This window comes from Polyodon spathula, chromosome 20, assembly GCF_017654505.1.
Source record: "Polyodon spathula isolate WHYD16114869_AA chromosome 20, ASM1765450v1, whole genome shotgun sequence".
NCBI lineage: Eukaryota > Metazoa > Chordata > Actinopteri > Acipenseriformes > Polyodontidae > Polyodon > Polyodon spathula.
Genome location: NC_054553.1, coordinates 23862702 through 23879369, shown reverse-complemented (window position 1 = coordinate 23879369; position 16668 = coordinate 23862702). Strand labels below are relative to the sequence as shown.

The 16668-nt window shown below is 36.1% G+C and overlaps 1 protein-coding gene across 4 annotated transcripts in view; it reads left to right on the top strand.

The window, feature by feature from the left end:
• LOC121295483 (growth arrest-specific protein 7-like) overlaps positions 1 to 16668 on the top strand; it is a 99893-nt gene that overhangs the window by 80000 nt on the left and 3225 nt on the right. For all 4 annotated transcript variants that reach the window (XM_041220135.1, XM_041220134.1, XM_041220136.1 and 1 more), the window contains exons 6-11: positions 5147 to 5236; positions 5923 to 6038; positions 6852 to 6926; positions 10927 to 11005; positions 11961 to 12089; positions 13827 to 13950. In XM_041220135.1, the coding sequence (XP_041076069.1) occupies positions 5147 to 5236; positions 5923 to 6038; positions 6852 to 6926; positions 10927 to 11005; positions 11961 to 12089; positions 13827 to 13950 (613 nt within the window). The remainder of the gene's footprint in view (positions 1 to 5146; positions 5237 to 5922; positions 6039 to 6851; positions 6927 to 10926; positions 11006 to 11960; positions 12090 to 13826; positions 13951 to 16668) is intronic.

The window sequence follows — 16668 nt, the reverse complement described above, 5'->3', positions numbered from 1 at the left end:
AATCTATATCAGTCTTCCTTCTTTGAATTTAAAGTATCCAAGCACTGTGGGGTGGCCCGTTGATATGGGGGCGTCCTGCTGGCAGAAAGATGATTTGGATGGTGTTTGTTACTTTGAAATCCTTGTGTGGGCGGTTTCATCATTACGGTTTCATTTTTAAATAAAATTGAGTTTGGTGGCTTTAGTTATTGATGTTGCGAAAGATGTATGATGGCTGCTTGAAACTGTTTTGGGACATTTCCAAGATTTTTATAAACACTTTATTTGATCTAGCAGAAGAAATGCAGTGCAGTTTTCTTTACTTCAAATAATACAACTATGTATAACGAACAACTTGGTACAGTTGCTGTATCTAAACTAATGCATTCTTTTTTTAAATCACTTTGTATATCATTTTCTGGTTCAGTCATCACATCCAGGTGACTTTTTAAAGTAACCTTTTTTTCCCCAAAAGGGTCTCTTTTCTCTCTTCACCATACTGCCTCTAGTGCAAGGGTTCTGAACGATTTATGAATCACGCCCCCACCTTAGCAATTTTTTCTAACCTGGAGCCGCCCCCACCCTTGCCACAATAGTGTGAATTATAAATCACATATCCGAAATCAACAAACCAGTGAAGTATTTGCCATAATTCTAGTACATTTTACCCTGTGCACAGATGTCGTCCCGTGCATAGAACACCACAGCCAGTTCCAAATGTTCAAAATCAAAAGCAGACCACAACAAGAAACACATACCTTTTGTAAAAAGGATCCTCCTATTAACTTCCCTCTTTCTTTAAGTTTGATGAACTTGACGCTACTTTCTCTGCAGAAAAATTGCTATAAACATTTAAAAACCCTTGTTTCTCCAGCTGCACTTTTGTTTTTAATAAATAGCCTGTCATTAGCAAGTGCATCACCACAGACGACACAATGAGAACGAGGTTCATCTGCAGTGCCATTAAATCCAGTTTCCAAGCAACTTTCCTCATATTTACATACTTTTAGTTTTTTAAGATGATGTACAATCACTCTTTATTCATGCACCATGAACCAATCCATTTTTATACTTAATAATGGTACAATGCAGCAGGAACAGAACTGTGACTAATTTTTAAATAAAACATTTGGCCACGATTGGGTCATTGCTCTATTAGGCGCGGTTTTCCAAACTAAATATGTACCAGTATCGCGGGTAAACTAAAACATTTTTTAAAAAGCAACAAAAAACCTGAAAATTTGTAACATTTCCATTTACACTCCCCACCAGCCTCACATTCACCACTGCTCTCATGTATGTAAGCGATACATCACTAAGAAAGCTTTGTAGACATTATAATCTAACAGCTATGATTTCTTTATATTTGTTAACAATAACAAAGATGGCCAGGAAATCCTACTGAAAGCATTCCAAATAATACATATTTGTATTATTACTGGCACATTAACTTCATGAGTTGGAACATCTGAAGCATGTATAATGTAGTTGAAGTCTGGACTTATAATAATAAAAAGTTACTCCCATGAAAACCCTAACAACAACAAAAAACAAAAACCTTTGAAACTAAGAGATATCATGATGTTATGTCTTCTATGCATTAGCTCATTGTGAAAGTTGGCATGAAGTTGTAATTTCTTGTATTAAACCTTACCTTATTCAGTTGGATCTGAGTCACAGATCATCTTAATTTTATCTTTAGGGGGCTGTTGCTGTGCTATACTGTTTGAATTTTGGGGATTATGGTTTGAAAAGTTCAAATGTTAAACACATATTTCAGTGCTTTTCCCAGTGAACCTTCCAACTTTCACTCAGTGGCATAATTCTCATTAAAAGGTTCCAGGAACATGGTCTAATGATTCTTTAATTGGAAGCAGATACAGGTTCATTATTCTGAAGCCGAATTTGAAGCCAGAGTAAACACTACAGTATTATAGAGATTTGTCTGAAAAAAAAAAGCAACATATGCAACTATAAAAAATGTTTATTTTTAGATGTAAAAACCAGATTGTGGGTAAAATAATTAGAACATTGGAATATCATAATCTTAGTTTTCTAAGTTTCATTCTCTTGGACATTTATTGCTGTCAGCTTTTATGAAACGTTTTTTTTCATTTTGTCTCTGAAAAAAGTATATATGAGTGGGAGAGAGAGAACATTTCATCAGTAGAAAAATTATAATGGTAGTATACAAAGTAATGCTACAAAGAACAAGTAAATTCTATGACACACATTTCGATTAAAGGTCTTTCTAAATGGAAGACGTTATAAGTTTACAACATAAACAAACATTTGCTGAAAAAGATTACATCTTGGGTAACTTACTCCTTGCATTTTTTAAACCAAACACCTTGCAAAATGTTGAACACTTTAAATACGTAGAGGATAATTATTAATAGGAATATATTATACCTTTTGTAATTGTCACAGAATAGATTATACCTTTTGCAACTGTCACTTGTGATGGGTGTGTGGGTGATTATTCACTGAGGGACACAGGAGTCAGAAAGGTTTAGTTGACAATGCCACGCAGACGCACAAGATTTATTCAACACAAGGGGGCAACCTTGTGCTAAAATAATAGTCCAAAAACAAAAGACAAAAGCAAAAGAGAAAGTAAACACTGTTAATAAAACTACAAACAAAAGAGAAAGTAAACACTGTTAATAAAACTACAAACACAAGGTGCTGCTACACATAGCATCTCTCAGCCTCTGCTAGTTGAGTTTCAGTAACGCTGTCCTGAGCCCTCACTATTACTAATGGGGTTGCCCAGATTTCCCGAGCTAAACTAAATAACATCCCCATATGGGTATGTGAAACAAATGTATTGACTGTCTTCTTCCGCCTTCTCTGTTAGTTCTGTTAGTTTAGTTCTCTCTGTTTACTCCAGCTCTCTGGCCAGAGCTTCCTCTGAATTGTATGATGCAAGGGCTAACCGAGGAATAGGAGAGGGTCATTCTTATGGGATTGACCGTCCCCCCCAACCAATCAAAGAGGTCCATGGACCCCATCCCCCGTCCCTCAGCTCGACCTCTTTCTGTCATCACCCCTTCCCTGCAGGATCACGCATGCGCCCATCATGCCATCATAGTCACAGATTACACAGCTAACTCTCCCTCCGTTTGCTGGACTGTGCAGGGCACACTGCATTGCTGGCACACTAAGTGGAATCTGTTCATGCCAGTAAAACACCTGAAGCATGTATAATGTAGTTATAAAATGGGTTACTGATCGTTAATGATGGAACCACAGCAGTGTGGCCATTACTAAACATAAGTAGTACATGGTAGCAGTCTAGATATTCACTGCAGTCATACCAATGCACCTGGACATAGCTCTTTTAATTACTTAAATTGGATTTCAACTATTGTATGTGCTTGTGGTGTACTTCAGCCCAATGAAATGGGGACCAGTGATAATGTTGTTAGTGTTGTTACTATGACTACTACTACTAATTCTAATAATACAACTACTACTGCTATTACTACTACTACTACTAATAATAATAATAATAATAATAATAATAATAATAATAATAATAATAATAATAATAATAATAGTAATAATAATAATAATAGTAATGCAATCCTGTCAGAAACTTTAAACATTTTTCCTAGCTTCAAACAGGTAGGACTGATGGTTTAAATGTGCCATTTGAAATATATATGTTGTTAAAGTAAGAGCCTCAGGATACTAAGTGTTAATAATTTAAGGCATGGCCACTGAGCATTCTTTTGTGGGGGCGTCCTGTTGACAAGATGATGTTCATTACATAATTGCTTTAAATCAGTGTTAATTGAAGCTGTGTCTGCAGCCGGTATTTTATCAAAGGGCTGGCTTGACAACTAAGCATTGCTGTTATAATACGTAGATACACGGCTGTTAGGTGATGCAGTAGATGCATGACTACATCATTCTTATTCCATGGTGTGTTTAGTTAAACCAGGGTTTCCACTTTCCATATTCAACACTTGAAATTGCCATTAAGTTCTTTCAGTCACAATCAGGTTTTCAAATTGTTCTTGTGCATTATATAGGTAGCTTGAATAAAGTACTGTATGTGTGCAAAATGTTTCACAATGCATAATGATCTCACAACATAGGTTTATTTCTTTCTTCTGTTGGAAACTCTTGGTCCTTTTCCTTGTGCTTTATACATGCACTTCAGTTTAGAATTTGCAGATATAGAAGTATCGACTGATGGGCTGAGCTAGTGAAGGCTACATCTTGAAAAACAATTGTCTGGTTTGATTAGCTAGTCTGTGTGCATGCTCTAGATGTTGGTCAAGGGAACCTGCCTTTGCATAACTGTGTCGTAGGTTATTTATCACTTCCCTGGAGGATATGTACTGTACTGACATACCTTAGTATTCAAATAAGTGGTATATGAATTAAGCATAACTGGATGCTTTATTAGTGTATTCTGAATTGTATCCAGATTAGAGAAATTGTATGAACATTTCAGTCCCCAGGCCCTTTTCATTCCACTGTCTCAAGTTATATGCAAGGACTGACAATCATGCTATCCTTGTAGATTTCACACTCACTTATTGCAATCAAAAAACAAAACAGGGTGTTGTCTCTAAATATGAAAGCTAAATATGTATATGCATTGCCCAGTTTTCTGAGAATTGTGTATCATTGTACTTCTCTTATGATCTCCAATGACATGCAGTGGCAGTACAGAGGTACTACAATCAGGGGTCACCGTTGTAGTGTGAGGTTATTGTTATCCAGTGATGTAAACCATTGTGCCATTCTCCACAGCAGGGTGGCAAGCTTTCCTTGCCCCCCCCCCCCCCGAATTGCTGAGGTGGGGGTTGGGGAGGAATTGTGGGGCAAAAAGTTCTAAAGAAAAAGGTAGGGGGCTTGACTAGGGGTTTAATAGCATGCTGGCTGTTTGTAAGGAGGCTTACTCAGACCCTGTGAACTACATCATGTTTGCAATTATAATAAATCATAATAAAATCTCTTCTTGAGTCTTAAAAGTTAGTTGCTTTTAAACAGCAGAAGTGAATCTTCTGTAGAGGTGTGATACCGCTCTGAGCAGTGTTTCTGGTATTGGAGCGAGCACCTATAAATGTAACACATTGGTTAGCTTGACTCATTGCACTGCATTTTACATTTCAGTCAAGGTTCTCCCCTGATATTGTTGCTTTCACAGATAAATTGTGTGACATTTCCCCATCCAAACACCATGCCTGAACAGGAGCTACTGAAACCTGGCGAGTGGAGCTATTGTGACTACTTTTGGGTAAGAAAAGATAAAACTGCTGCTAAAATTCACTAAAATCTACTAATCATCCTGTTGAATATTGACTGGGAGAAGCTGTGAATCAACCCATATTAGACAATCACAACTCCTTAGTAACCCTAATAAGTTGGTTCACTTAATTTGAATCTTTTATTGTGAACTGATATTACCCCAGTCTCATAAAGCTGGGACTTCACCTCTTTCCTTGTGTCATCAAGTCTTTAGAAAATTCATCACAATCTATGACCAACTAAAACACAGTATTTCTAACACTTCCTTGCATCTGTTTTGGAACACGTGAACACAGAACGCACATCAGAATAAAAAACAAAAATACATTTGGAATGGAGAAAATACAGCTCTTATCCCTGTGCCATATTTTCTGAATATTAGCCAAATCAAAATATCTTTATACTTGGCAACAAAGCGGCATTTCGATGAAGGCAGTGTGTTCAGCAACAGGCTTCTATCATGTTAAAAAAAGAGCATTAATGACCACCTTACAAAAATCCAGCATTTATAAGAAATGTATAACAAAAGTCCAAGATTAAAGATGGTAACAAATTAGCAATGACAAAACAGCTTACGCTGTTCATTGTATTTCCCTGAAAAACCTTTGTAAATCATTGCCCAAACAGTCATCACGACTTTTTAATTTCAAATTTATATATTTTTTTGCTCTTCAGGACGATAAGAAGGATCCCCAGGGTAACACCTCAGTGACAGGGTTTGAGGTTCTTCTTCAGAAACAGCTAAAGGGCAAGCAGATGCAAAAAGAAATGGCAGAATTCATCCGGGAAAGGTAAACTGGAGTTCTGAATGCATAATTCATTTCTTACCCTTTTCTCTGTGAAATCTGCTTGAATTATTAAAAAAAAAAAAAAGTATTTCTTTGTTAAATGTGATATAACTTACATGTCGCACACTTCCATTCACTACAAAGTCTCAAATGTGCAGTTTGAAAGACTCATATTGTATCAAACATGCACTACACTAGGATAAACATTCTTAGTTTTCATGGTTTACTTTCAGGAAGCCTGTTAAAGCTTCATTTCCTAAGTCATCTCATCTCAGCAATGTCTTCTAGATCAAATACTCATGCACAAGATACTATATTACATTGCTTTTAGTTTTTTCTAAATTCAGCACTGTTGAATGTTTATTGGTTATGGATGGGTGGTTTTCTTATCAAATTGTGGTATTTGCTGAATGCATCTTAGTCAATAGGAAAAGCAGCTGGTTGCATGACAGAAAAAAAAAAAAAAAAAAAAAAAAAAAAAAACTGTTCACTTACAGGTCAAATGGCCAAGAAAGTACAACACTACATTTAGACATAATTTCAGGCAGTATTAATAGCACTTGGTGTTTGCTTTATACAATAAACATTAACAGACTCTATATTTGCATGGTATTTCCCCCATGGTTATACTATGCATTTGCCATAGTTTATCTTGGTTTGCCATGTTTTTTAATATGCTTTTCCATATGTGCTTTACGAGGCTTATCTATGTGTTACTGTGCATTCACTTTGCCTTTGCTGTGTTTTTACTATGGAAAAGATTTATTATGTACTGACTATTCAATTTAACATTACATCTAACTGTTTTTTTTCCAGGATAAAAATTGAAGAGGAGTATGCAAAGAGTCTTTCAAAGCTTTCTCAGATTTCTTTGGCAGCACAGGAAGAAGGGTAAGTTGATCAAGTTATATGAGAATGACCCTGAAATCTACAAGCCTGTGAAGCCACACAGCACATTGTTTCATAGTAGACAGTTAAACATTTACAGATTCTGTCTAGATCCTTGTATACATACCTCATGTTCACAGATTTAGCTGTTTAGCCTAAAACTAGAGTGAGTCTGTTTTAATTGCTTATAGAGACTTACATAGGTAAATAGACACCACAGAATTGATGTTAGGGAGTCCCTGTATTAGGGAGGTACCCCAGCAAATACAGATTTTGTGCCAGGAATGGGCTGCAACTCTGCAGACTAAGATTGCTGATCCCGTCCACACAATGAGTAAGCATGTCAAAAGGGCCGCACCACACAGTATTAAACCCACCCATATTTTGCCTGTGCTATGTATGGTTCCACAATACACAGGTGTTCCTTCAAACTTGGGTGTCCAGTTTACCCTCTGTAAATATTGAGATTGTTCTACCTTATTGTTGGTCATTGTTTGGTTTTGTGTCTAACATATAGTAAGATTGGTCTTACGATATATGACTTAACGAAAGTAGGATCACGTAGAATCATTTACTGTATCTCATGCCTCCTGAATACTGATATTCCGATAATCTATGATTGTTCCTGATTGCTGCATCATTGTAAAAGCTTTACATCCAATGAAACATTTCATGTTCCAACGCACTGTTCAACTTCTAGTTGAACCCTTACATATGATTTTGGGGTGGGGGTGTGTGGGGGAGCAATCATCTAATGGAACTCTGGGTTTTGTACAGCGGTTAAGATGCTTGTTTGAAACAAGCTGTAGTGTTGCCAGTTCTTACCCAGTCTACTCTTTTTAATGTTGGTGATGTAACACAGATTCTCACAGATTGGCCATGTATGTTAAAGGGGGGAAGATTGTTGTACTGTTATAGAATCTGAACTCTGCTGGTGAGACAAGCAAATTGAATTTAAGTTTGACCAGAACACTTGTCGAGGGAGATTCATTCTTTTGCACAGTGGATGAGTTGTAAAGCTTGTCTGGAAACTGTGAGGGTGACCAGGATTTTCAGGTTCAAGCTTTTCCACAAAGACCAAGCTTCATGCTTTCAAGGAGAATCACTCAGTACTTGTGAGATTTAACAACTCGCTCACTCATTTAGAAACTCTCTCATAGACAGATTGCTTATCTTTGGTACCCTACAGTTGCTGCCTTACATGAACTGAATCTAAATAACCCTGAACATAACCGCGATGGAATTTGAACCCATAACTTATGTTTGTATATATTGTAGTTTTCATCTTTATGAGCAGATACAAAGCTTCTTAGTTGTCACTATCAGCGTGAAGTAAAAGAAGGAGCAGCCTTTTGTATTAAAGGTATTATATATTAGATATTAGTTATTAAATTAATTGTCTAAAAGAAAGACAAAAGGCAAATACATATATGGGCATACACCACATTAGTTTGGTGGTCAGTGTGTTACTATTGTACAATAGTGCAGTTTAGAGATATTTTCCCTAGACCTCTATTAAGGTCTGCAGTGATACACTCACACACTGTGTACTTTTCCGAACATTAGCTGATCATGCTGACATACCCGGTGCTTCACAGTTTCCAGTGGCTGTGCACCTGTGAAGAGAACACTTGTGAGTGAGGGCATGCCTGGGTAGGTTTCGTTTCTGTTCAGTGCGCTTGTTCCTGGGCTGCACTAAAGAAGGAGTGATTTAAAGCACTGGTTATATTCAAAGGGGCCTCATTAAAATGCTGTTGGAGCCCACTTTCTACCATTTTTTAAATAAACACAATGTAATTAAGTGACCTTTATCAGGTTTTAAAAAGTATTTTACTATTGTGCTCAGTATTATAGGGGTATTCTAAGGTCATTGTAGTGATATAACCTTTGATTGACTGAATCCCAATATTGCCAGGGTTGGACTATCACATATGGGCTGCAAAATTGTCACGATAATCACAGCTCGCTTAAATCATGATGGAGAAAGTTGCAAATAATGTTTTCCTTAAAACCTGTTTCGCTTGGTGGCTTTTTAAAATAAACCCAAACATCTCTCTATGAGTAATCGGGGGTCCACAGAAAAATAAAAAAAGAGGATTCACTTTTGCTTTTGATAGCTGTCGGAAAATATGCTTATTGTAAAAACTAAAACAAAAAAAAATGAGTACAATAAATAACCAATATCGAACAAATGATCAGTAATAATTCAAGGTGTACTGCACATAGTTTAGACTAAGCTAATTTTACATCTGAAATAATGAAGAATTGCTGTTTGTTTTGCACTGGCAGGCAGGTTGCATTGATTCTTGCAGATTGTGGCACAGAGTTCAAGCTTCCCCTGCCAAAGACCTTTTGCACAGCACAATGCTTGTATTATATTGTCATTTTAGCCCTATTGTTGCACAGCATTGCTGTCTCATTCCTGCTAACTGCTTTAGCTGGTTGGTGCCTTCCTCCACACTCAAGTCTTTTTTTTTGTCTTTGTTGTTGCAAAGTATCTATGTGAAGTGATTGTTTCTTATTCTTGGTGCTATTTCTTAAATGTCTTATTATAAAAAGAAAAAAAGAAAAAAGAATATAAATTGCTTGTTATTTTTTTTTTTTTGTGCAGTAAGTCCTATCAGAAATTGTTTCTTATTCATTACATTGCTCAGGCATACAGGGATGAATTTAAATTATTCAAGACAGTTTAATTTGAAATTCTCACACGGTGGTGAGAATGTAACTATAAAAGTAGCCTATACACACAAGCAAGAAATAAAGTGAATCCAGTAGTTTGCTATTCACACAGTGATCTTCACATATTTCAAAGCAGCCAGGAGCCCCAATTCCTAGTAACGTGTTTGGTTGAGAGACAGCTCATAACAGCTAAAATCCATGAAAACAAATCTTTATGACAGGTTTTTATTTATTTAATGTATCATGCCTTATTTAACACTCCTTTAAAGAAACCTCAGGCATAGTGGTGATTTAAAATGCAAACCTAGCCTTCAAATTTAATTCTAACATTCAAAGAGTGGAATTGTAGGTGTGTCCTTGGAGAGTCATCTGCCTTGAGAGTAAATTACCATTTCAGTTGATCTCCGAATCAGTATGCTGACAGATAAACAAGTTTAAAATACTGTCACATGTTCTGAAGGGAATGACTGCATTTGATGTTTCATATTCTAGTTTCTTATCATTCATTCTCCTTGAATTACACCAGTGACCTGAGACCTATCAATCTTAACAAAGAGCCCTTTCTGTCTTAATTATTCAACTCAATTTATTTGTGAGTACAAATACCACAAAGAGCAGGCATATGTATAAGAAACAAAGTCAAGCAGACAAACACGTATTCTGATACATATACAAAATTGAAACTTGAAATGTTTTTAGTGTATGTCCAGATTTAGTACGTTCTTTACTGCAGGGCTTCTCCAGAGCTCACCAACCAATCCTAAACCAAACCACATGTGCTTTGCTCATGACCTAACCAAAGCAAACTAATAACAAACCAAAATGAGAAGATTTAGCAGGGCCCAGATTATACGAATTGCAGTGCAACTCCAGCTGAGTGATTGCGCATCATTCAGTAACTGGACAACTAGCCCCCACAAATGGGAGCATTGCACTTGTTAAGAGCTTTTATACAGCCTAGCTTATTGCAATATTGTCCATGTCATTGCATCACAAAGAAGCATCTGAAAGGTTCTTAGATTTCTAGATGTTTCAGTATGAAATAGTAATTGACAGGGATTCCTACAGAAGACACTGAATTAACCTAACATGCATGGTTAGTGAACCCTTGAAAGGCAATACACAAACAGCATAGGAGTGCCTGTCAATAAACTCATCACGATACACTTGTAATTGGATAGTGTGTTTTGTTCCACAGGGCCGTCAGCTTCTTTGCTATGACACGTAAGGCTTCACCACCTGGTCTGTATTGATTGAGGAGGAAAAACAACATGTAAATGCCGTATAAGACTGTACAATGTGCTGTCTGTTTGTATTTTTCCAGCACTCTGGGAGAAGCTTGGGCTCAGCTGAAGAAAAGCTTGGCAGATGAGGCGGAAGTCCATCTTAAATTCTCCTCGAAGGTAACAGCCAAGACCAACAATTGCATTAAAAAAAATCAAATTGTATCTGTAAAAAAATCATATATATATATATATATATATATATATATATATATATATATAATATATAATCACATAAATAATTTAAATTAGAAAATGACTACTTACATTGTGTTAAACGAATGTATTCATTTATTATTTTAATTTACTATCACTTACATTTTAAAATGTATTCATTTTTAATGTTCATGTTTTTATATGGGGAGTCAATTACAGGGGAGAAATGCCCAAAAATGGGTTTTGTAATTACAAAAATATTAGAATATAATACAGGTGCAGTGCAGGTAGTGCTTACACTGTATTAACACTTTAATTTCTTAGTGGCGCATACAATGACAAATACAGAGCTGACAAGTTATATGGTACAATCAATCAATCTTCCAAGAGCCAGAAAGAAAATGCTTTATCTGTCATTCTTGAACTGTACGGTCTTTCTGTCTCTTAAACAAAGATTTTTATCTGCAAATTATATGTTTGTTACATTAGAATTTGTCCCAAATCATAAACAAGCCCATTGTTTAGAGACCAAAATCTAACAGGAAATGACCCCTGTTCACTTCCTTTGTTTATACGAGGAAAATAAATAACACATGGATAATTTCCTGGAGTGAGTAGTGAGGAAGTCTCAGTTCTGATAACAGTAAAATACTGATTTTGTGTTATTGATAACCTGGTATAATATGTCCAGGCTTGATTGCACCCATTATTTTTAGAGCTTTTAACATCATCTCATCTCACCAATAGGGGACTGGGCAGAATCTGTAACGGCAGTGTATCACAAAACACGTTGTATGACTGATTGGTATGATTGACTGTATGTGGGCTTGTCTGACGCATGCATCTGGAATCTCCTTGTTTTGTGTGCATTGTATTGCTCGGTGTTAAATAGGGTTATATTTCTCATATGTCTTTCCAGCTCCAAAGTGAAGTGGAGAAACCTCTTCTTACATTCCGAGACAACTTTAAAAAAGATATGAAAAAATTCGATCACCATATCACGGACCTTCGAAAACAGCTAGCCAGTCGCTACGCTGCAGTAGAAAAGGTAGGACGCACAGTTTTAGATATTCTCAATACCCAAACCACAAAGCCATAGCCACATCAGTGTCTTCTTACAGTAGGTATCTATAGCAGTAACTCAGTCATATGTAGGTTATAAAATGAATATGTTGAAGTAACGGTTAAACAGATATTAAATTAACACCAACCACTTTTAGAATATGCAGTCCTTTGACATTATATTTGATCATGATTGCCGTGGTTTTTATTTTGTGGACCTCAAGTTACAATAACTACCCTAAACATCTTCTGTTTGCATGTGTTTTGTGGTGACAAATGGTAGAATCTAATGAAAAAAGATGCTTAAGCAACAGTAGTCCATTGATTGTTGATTATTACCTCTGCTATAATCAATTAGTTGCTGATTGCACCTCTATCGTGATTTCGTTCATGATGAGCAGTTTGAGGGAATATTTCTAGTGTGTGCTGAATGTGGAAATGAACATTGCTGGCACACTTTTTATTTTGACATTCCATCTAAGCTGATGGCCAGTTGAAGCTGTTTCTGCACACCTAACTAAAGGTTCATTGAAAGGGTATAAAAAATCCTCCTGAGATGGCATTGGAAATGTGACTTAATAACAGATCATATTGTAGTTTTATTCAAATCCAGGGCATGCCAATAGTATAATAATTGTATTAATGATATTAATATACTTTTTTTTATTATACATCACAGATGAGAACTCAACCAATCACTGTTAAGAATTTATCAAAATTATAGGATATCTTTTGTATGGATGTCATCATTTGCAGAAAACATACAAAAAAAAAATACTAATAATATTAATAGTGTAAAATAACATAGGTGTGCAGATATTGAATCATTATTTTGATTATACAAATGGCACAGCCCACCCCATCCCAAACAGTGAATTGGTTGTCAAGGGAATCGGTCACAGTGTTTCCCAAGCCATGCTGAGCGGTTCTGAAAGTCTCAAGCCATGCTGAGCAGTTCTGAAAGTCTCAAGCCATGCTGAGCGGTTCTGAAAGTCTCAAGCCATGCTGAGCGGTTCTGAAAGTCTCAAGCCATGCTGAGCAGTTCTGAAAGTCTCAAGCCATGCTGAGCGGTTCTGAAAGTCTCAAGCCATGCTGAGCAGTTCTGAAAGTCTCAAGCCATGCTGGTATGGTTGAAACACTTGAGATTACACCCTCTTTCTTTCACATTTTATAATAAGAGGTTTGAGTGTTGGTGCTTGTGAACTGAGTAATCATCTACGGTACTGGCTGCAGTCAGCCAGATATCCCCATGATAGAGACAGTCAAGTCAAACAGGAATAACCGATGCATAGCACTGAGTACAAAGCCATAGGGAATAGGCTCACTGACAATAGTGAGATCCATTGTATTTATGTTATCTAATCAAAGATCAGAACATAGAACTGCATTTCCTATCTTTAGAAGTGCCATCAGCAAAAATCAGCAATAATTCAAAAGCAAGAAGCAAAACAAAAAAGTAAGATGAAATATGCTTTTTTCATTATATTCTGACCTTTCTCCTCAAAAACAATTTTAAAAAAAGCAAGTGCTTTAGTTTAGCAACGTGAAAGGAAAGCATGTGTTACTGGGCAGCTACACTATGTGAGGTTTAAAATAGGACTGCAATACGATTAATCGGCCACTGAGTGTTTAGTTGAGGCTTGTGAAATAAAAGCCATCAGTAATCGATCTGTAAACTGTTGCATTCCCCACTTACAAAGTCGTAATTTATTTGTTTTGCAAGGCACGGAAAGCGCTGACAGATAGACAGAAAGACCTGGAGATGAAAACCCAGCAGCTGGAGATTAAACTGAGCAACAAAACAGAGGAAGACATCAAGAAGGCCAGGAGGAAATCCACACAAGCAGGTCAGAGTTCAGGCTCCTTGCTCGATGACGTCAGCACTAACACACAGGCAACAGCAATATCCACCTTTCAGTGTGTGTGCCTCGTGTATTTTCACTCTGTTTTCTCATGTATTTTCACTCTGTCAGTTTAAAATGAGGCTTTAGTCTTTTTTGGCTTTGGTCTTTCTTGTCCATCTCCTGAAATCTACAACTGTTTGGTAAAAACCTTGCAATCATTCGGACATTGTTTTAGAACTATCTAGTAACGTGAGTACGTAATCATTGGTGTTCCCATGTAAAGTATGTCATTAATATACATCTTCCGCCACATCTATGAATAAAGAGTAAGAGTATGATGAAGAGGGGGATAATATGGGGTAACAAACTGTCAGGCATGTGGCAGGGCATATATTACTTTGTATTTACCAGTCCATGGTAAAAATATAGGAATGTTTAGTTAGTCAAGTCAGATACTTATCCTAGTCAAGTTTCAAACTGATGGGCAGTATTTAAAATCCAATTCCGTTGGGAGTAAAACCCATTTTCATAAAGATTTATGAGTGATGATAAAGCGGCTGTTGCTAAAAGTACAATAATAATAAATAACAGCAGTAAGTGAAACAGTACAACTTGTGAAACAATAAGCAATGGAAAATAATTTGGCTAGGGTTGTCTGTATAATTGCATACATACTTTAATTTCGTACTAATATACACCCTAGGAGCCTATGCAGTGTGTTAGCTAAATGTCTGGGTGGTAGAGTCAGTGGGCGTTACCTATTTACATGCTCCCCAGTGGCTAATCTCTTGGCAACAGCTTAGAATTGTATAAAAGAAGGTTTTGTCTGGTTGAGGTCACCCTTTCTAAACTCACGGAAATAACTGGAAACACAAATTCTGAGTAAAAACCACTGGACGGATTTCTAGACAGACATTTATCTCAGCCAGTTGGAAGAAGTCTTGTTTAGGAAAAATCAAAAACGTAAGCCCTCTTTTCGTAGGTGCAGTTAAAAGTGATGCCTAGTGGATATAAATACACAATGACACAGTCAATATTATTTTGAAAGGTTCTGTACTTTGCCTATGCACCACAAAGCTTGCAAATCCTGATGGAAAACACAGTGGGTTTAAAGATTCATTGGTGGAATAGCTATGGTTTTGTGAGCAAAGCCTTGGCACAACACATAGTTTGAAATACAGCCAGATAGTCCCAGACTGGGCTGATTCAACAAGGCCAGCTGAGCTTTCTCATTTTAGTAAATGGAGTGTAGGGGAGGAAAGGTTAGCTTATGTACAGTAGTTTAAGAGGACAGAACATCTCCTAGTAGTAGCCCTCCCACATGTATTATTGTGAAGGCCTCCCTAAGTTATAAAAATATCACATATGTTCTAACTAGCAGTGTTTGACTAGTGGTGTAGCCTATACTTGTTAAATGTGGTTATCAGGTGAAGATCAGGACACTGACACAGTTGTTCTTATTTGTTTGTGAGTGCATGCATTTCATCTGTTCAAGTTGCACTTAAAAAGCATTCAGGTAGCTTTCACATGTCTCTTTTCTTTAAGAGGTGCAGAATTACAAGTACTTTAATAAATTATGAGTTAAAAAATGTGCTTACTGAGTCAGGGAACATGGAGCTATTGTATATGATCACCCTGTTATAACCATGTGGCGTTTTAAATATTAAAGATTATTATTATTATTATTATTATTATTATTATTATTATTATTATTATTATATTATTATTATTATTAATAATAATAATAATAATAATAATAATAATAATAATAATAATAATAATAATAATAATTAGTTTAACACTGTTATGGCTGTCAGTTTCATCTTTCTTATAAGATTGATTTAATTATTACTGACCCCTCTGTGTTAGTGTGTGGGCATTTTACTAATTATTAATGGGGTAATCTTGTTGTAGTTCATTTCTACAGGTTGTTTACTTATGTATATATGTATGGTATGAATACACAGGATGTATGTACTATTGATCTCAGAATTTAGTTTTGATGGTTTGAAATATTTAACTTTCCAAATTGTATTAATTAAAATATTTGCTAATTGATTTAATTGATTTATTTAACCAGGGTAGAACCATTGATATATACATCTAATTTCTAAGGTGGTCCTGGCAAGATGGGTACACTGCAGCGTTTTCTGTAGATTATATTGTATTGATTATACAGCATTGGATGATTACAGTTACATTAAAATACATTTTCTCCAGTTTCAAGCTAATTAAGTTAAATCTGACTTGTTATTTACATGGCACATTACATTGCGTGACTGGTTTATATTATAAAACACGTGCAGAATAACAATTAGATTGTACTTCTCATAGGAAAAAAGATCAAACAATATAAATAGTGACACATCGTAAGCCGTTGCTGCCATCTGCTGCATTAAACTAGTATTACATATTATAAAAACATCAAACAGGTTTTGGAAGGCTTTATCTGAGTTTTCAAGTACACTACAAGTTTGATTAAAATTGTACAGTTAAAAGACTATTGGTATTTGTTCAGAGCAATCCCAAGAATAAAGATTTCATGCCACATTGTGAAAGCGTTCTATACATCTTGGACAATACAAGGTAACATTGCAGGAGGAATTGGAAATTTAAGCCCAGACAATGAAATGGGCTGAATGAAAGATGCATACTGTAGCAGTTATTGTAACCAACCTGACAATTCTAACAGCAAACACAATGAATAGTTGTGGTTTATTT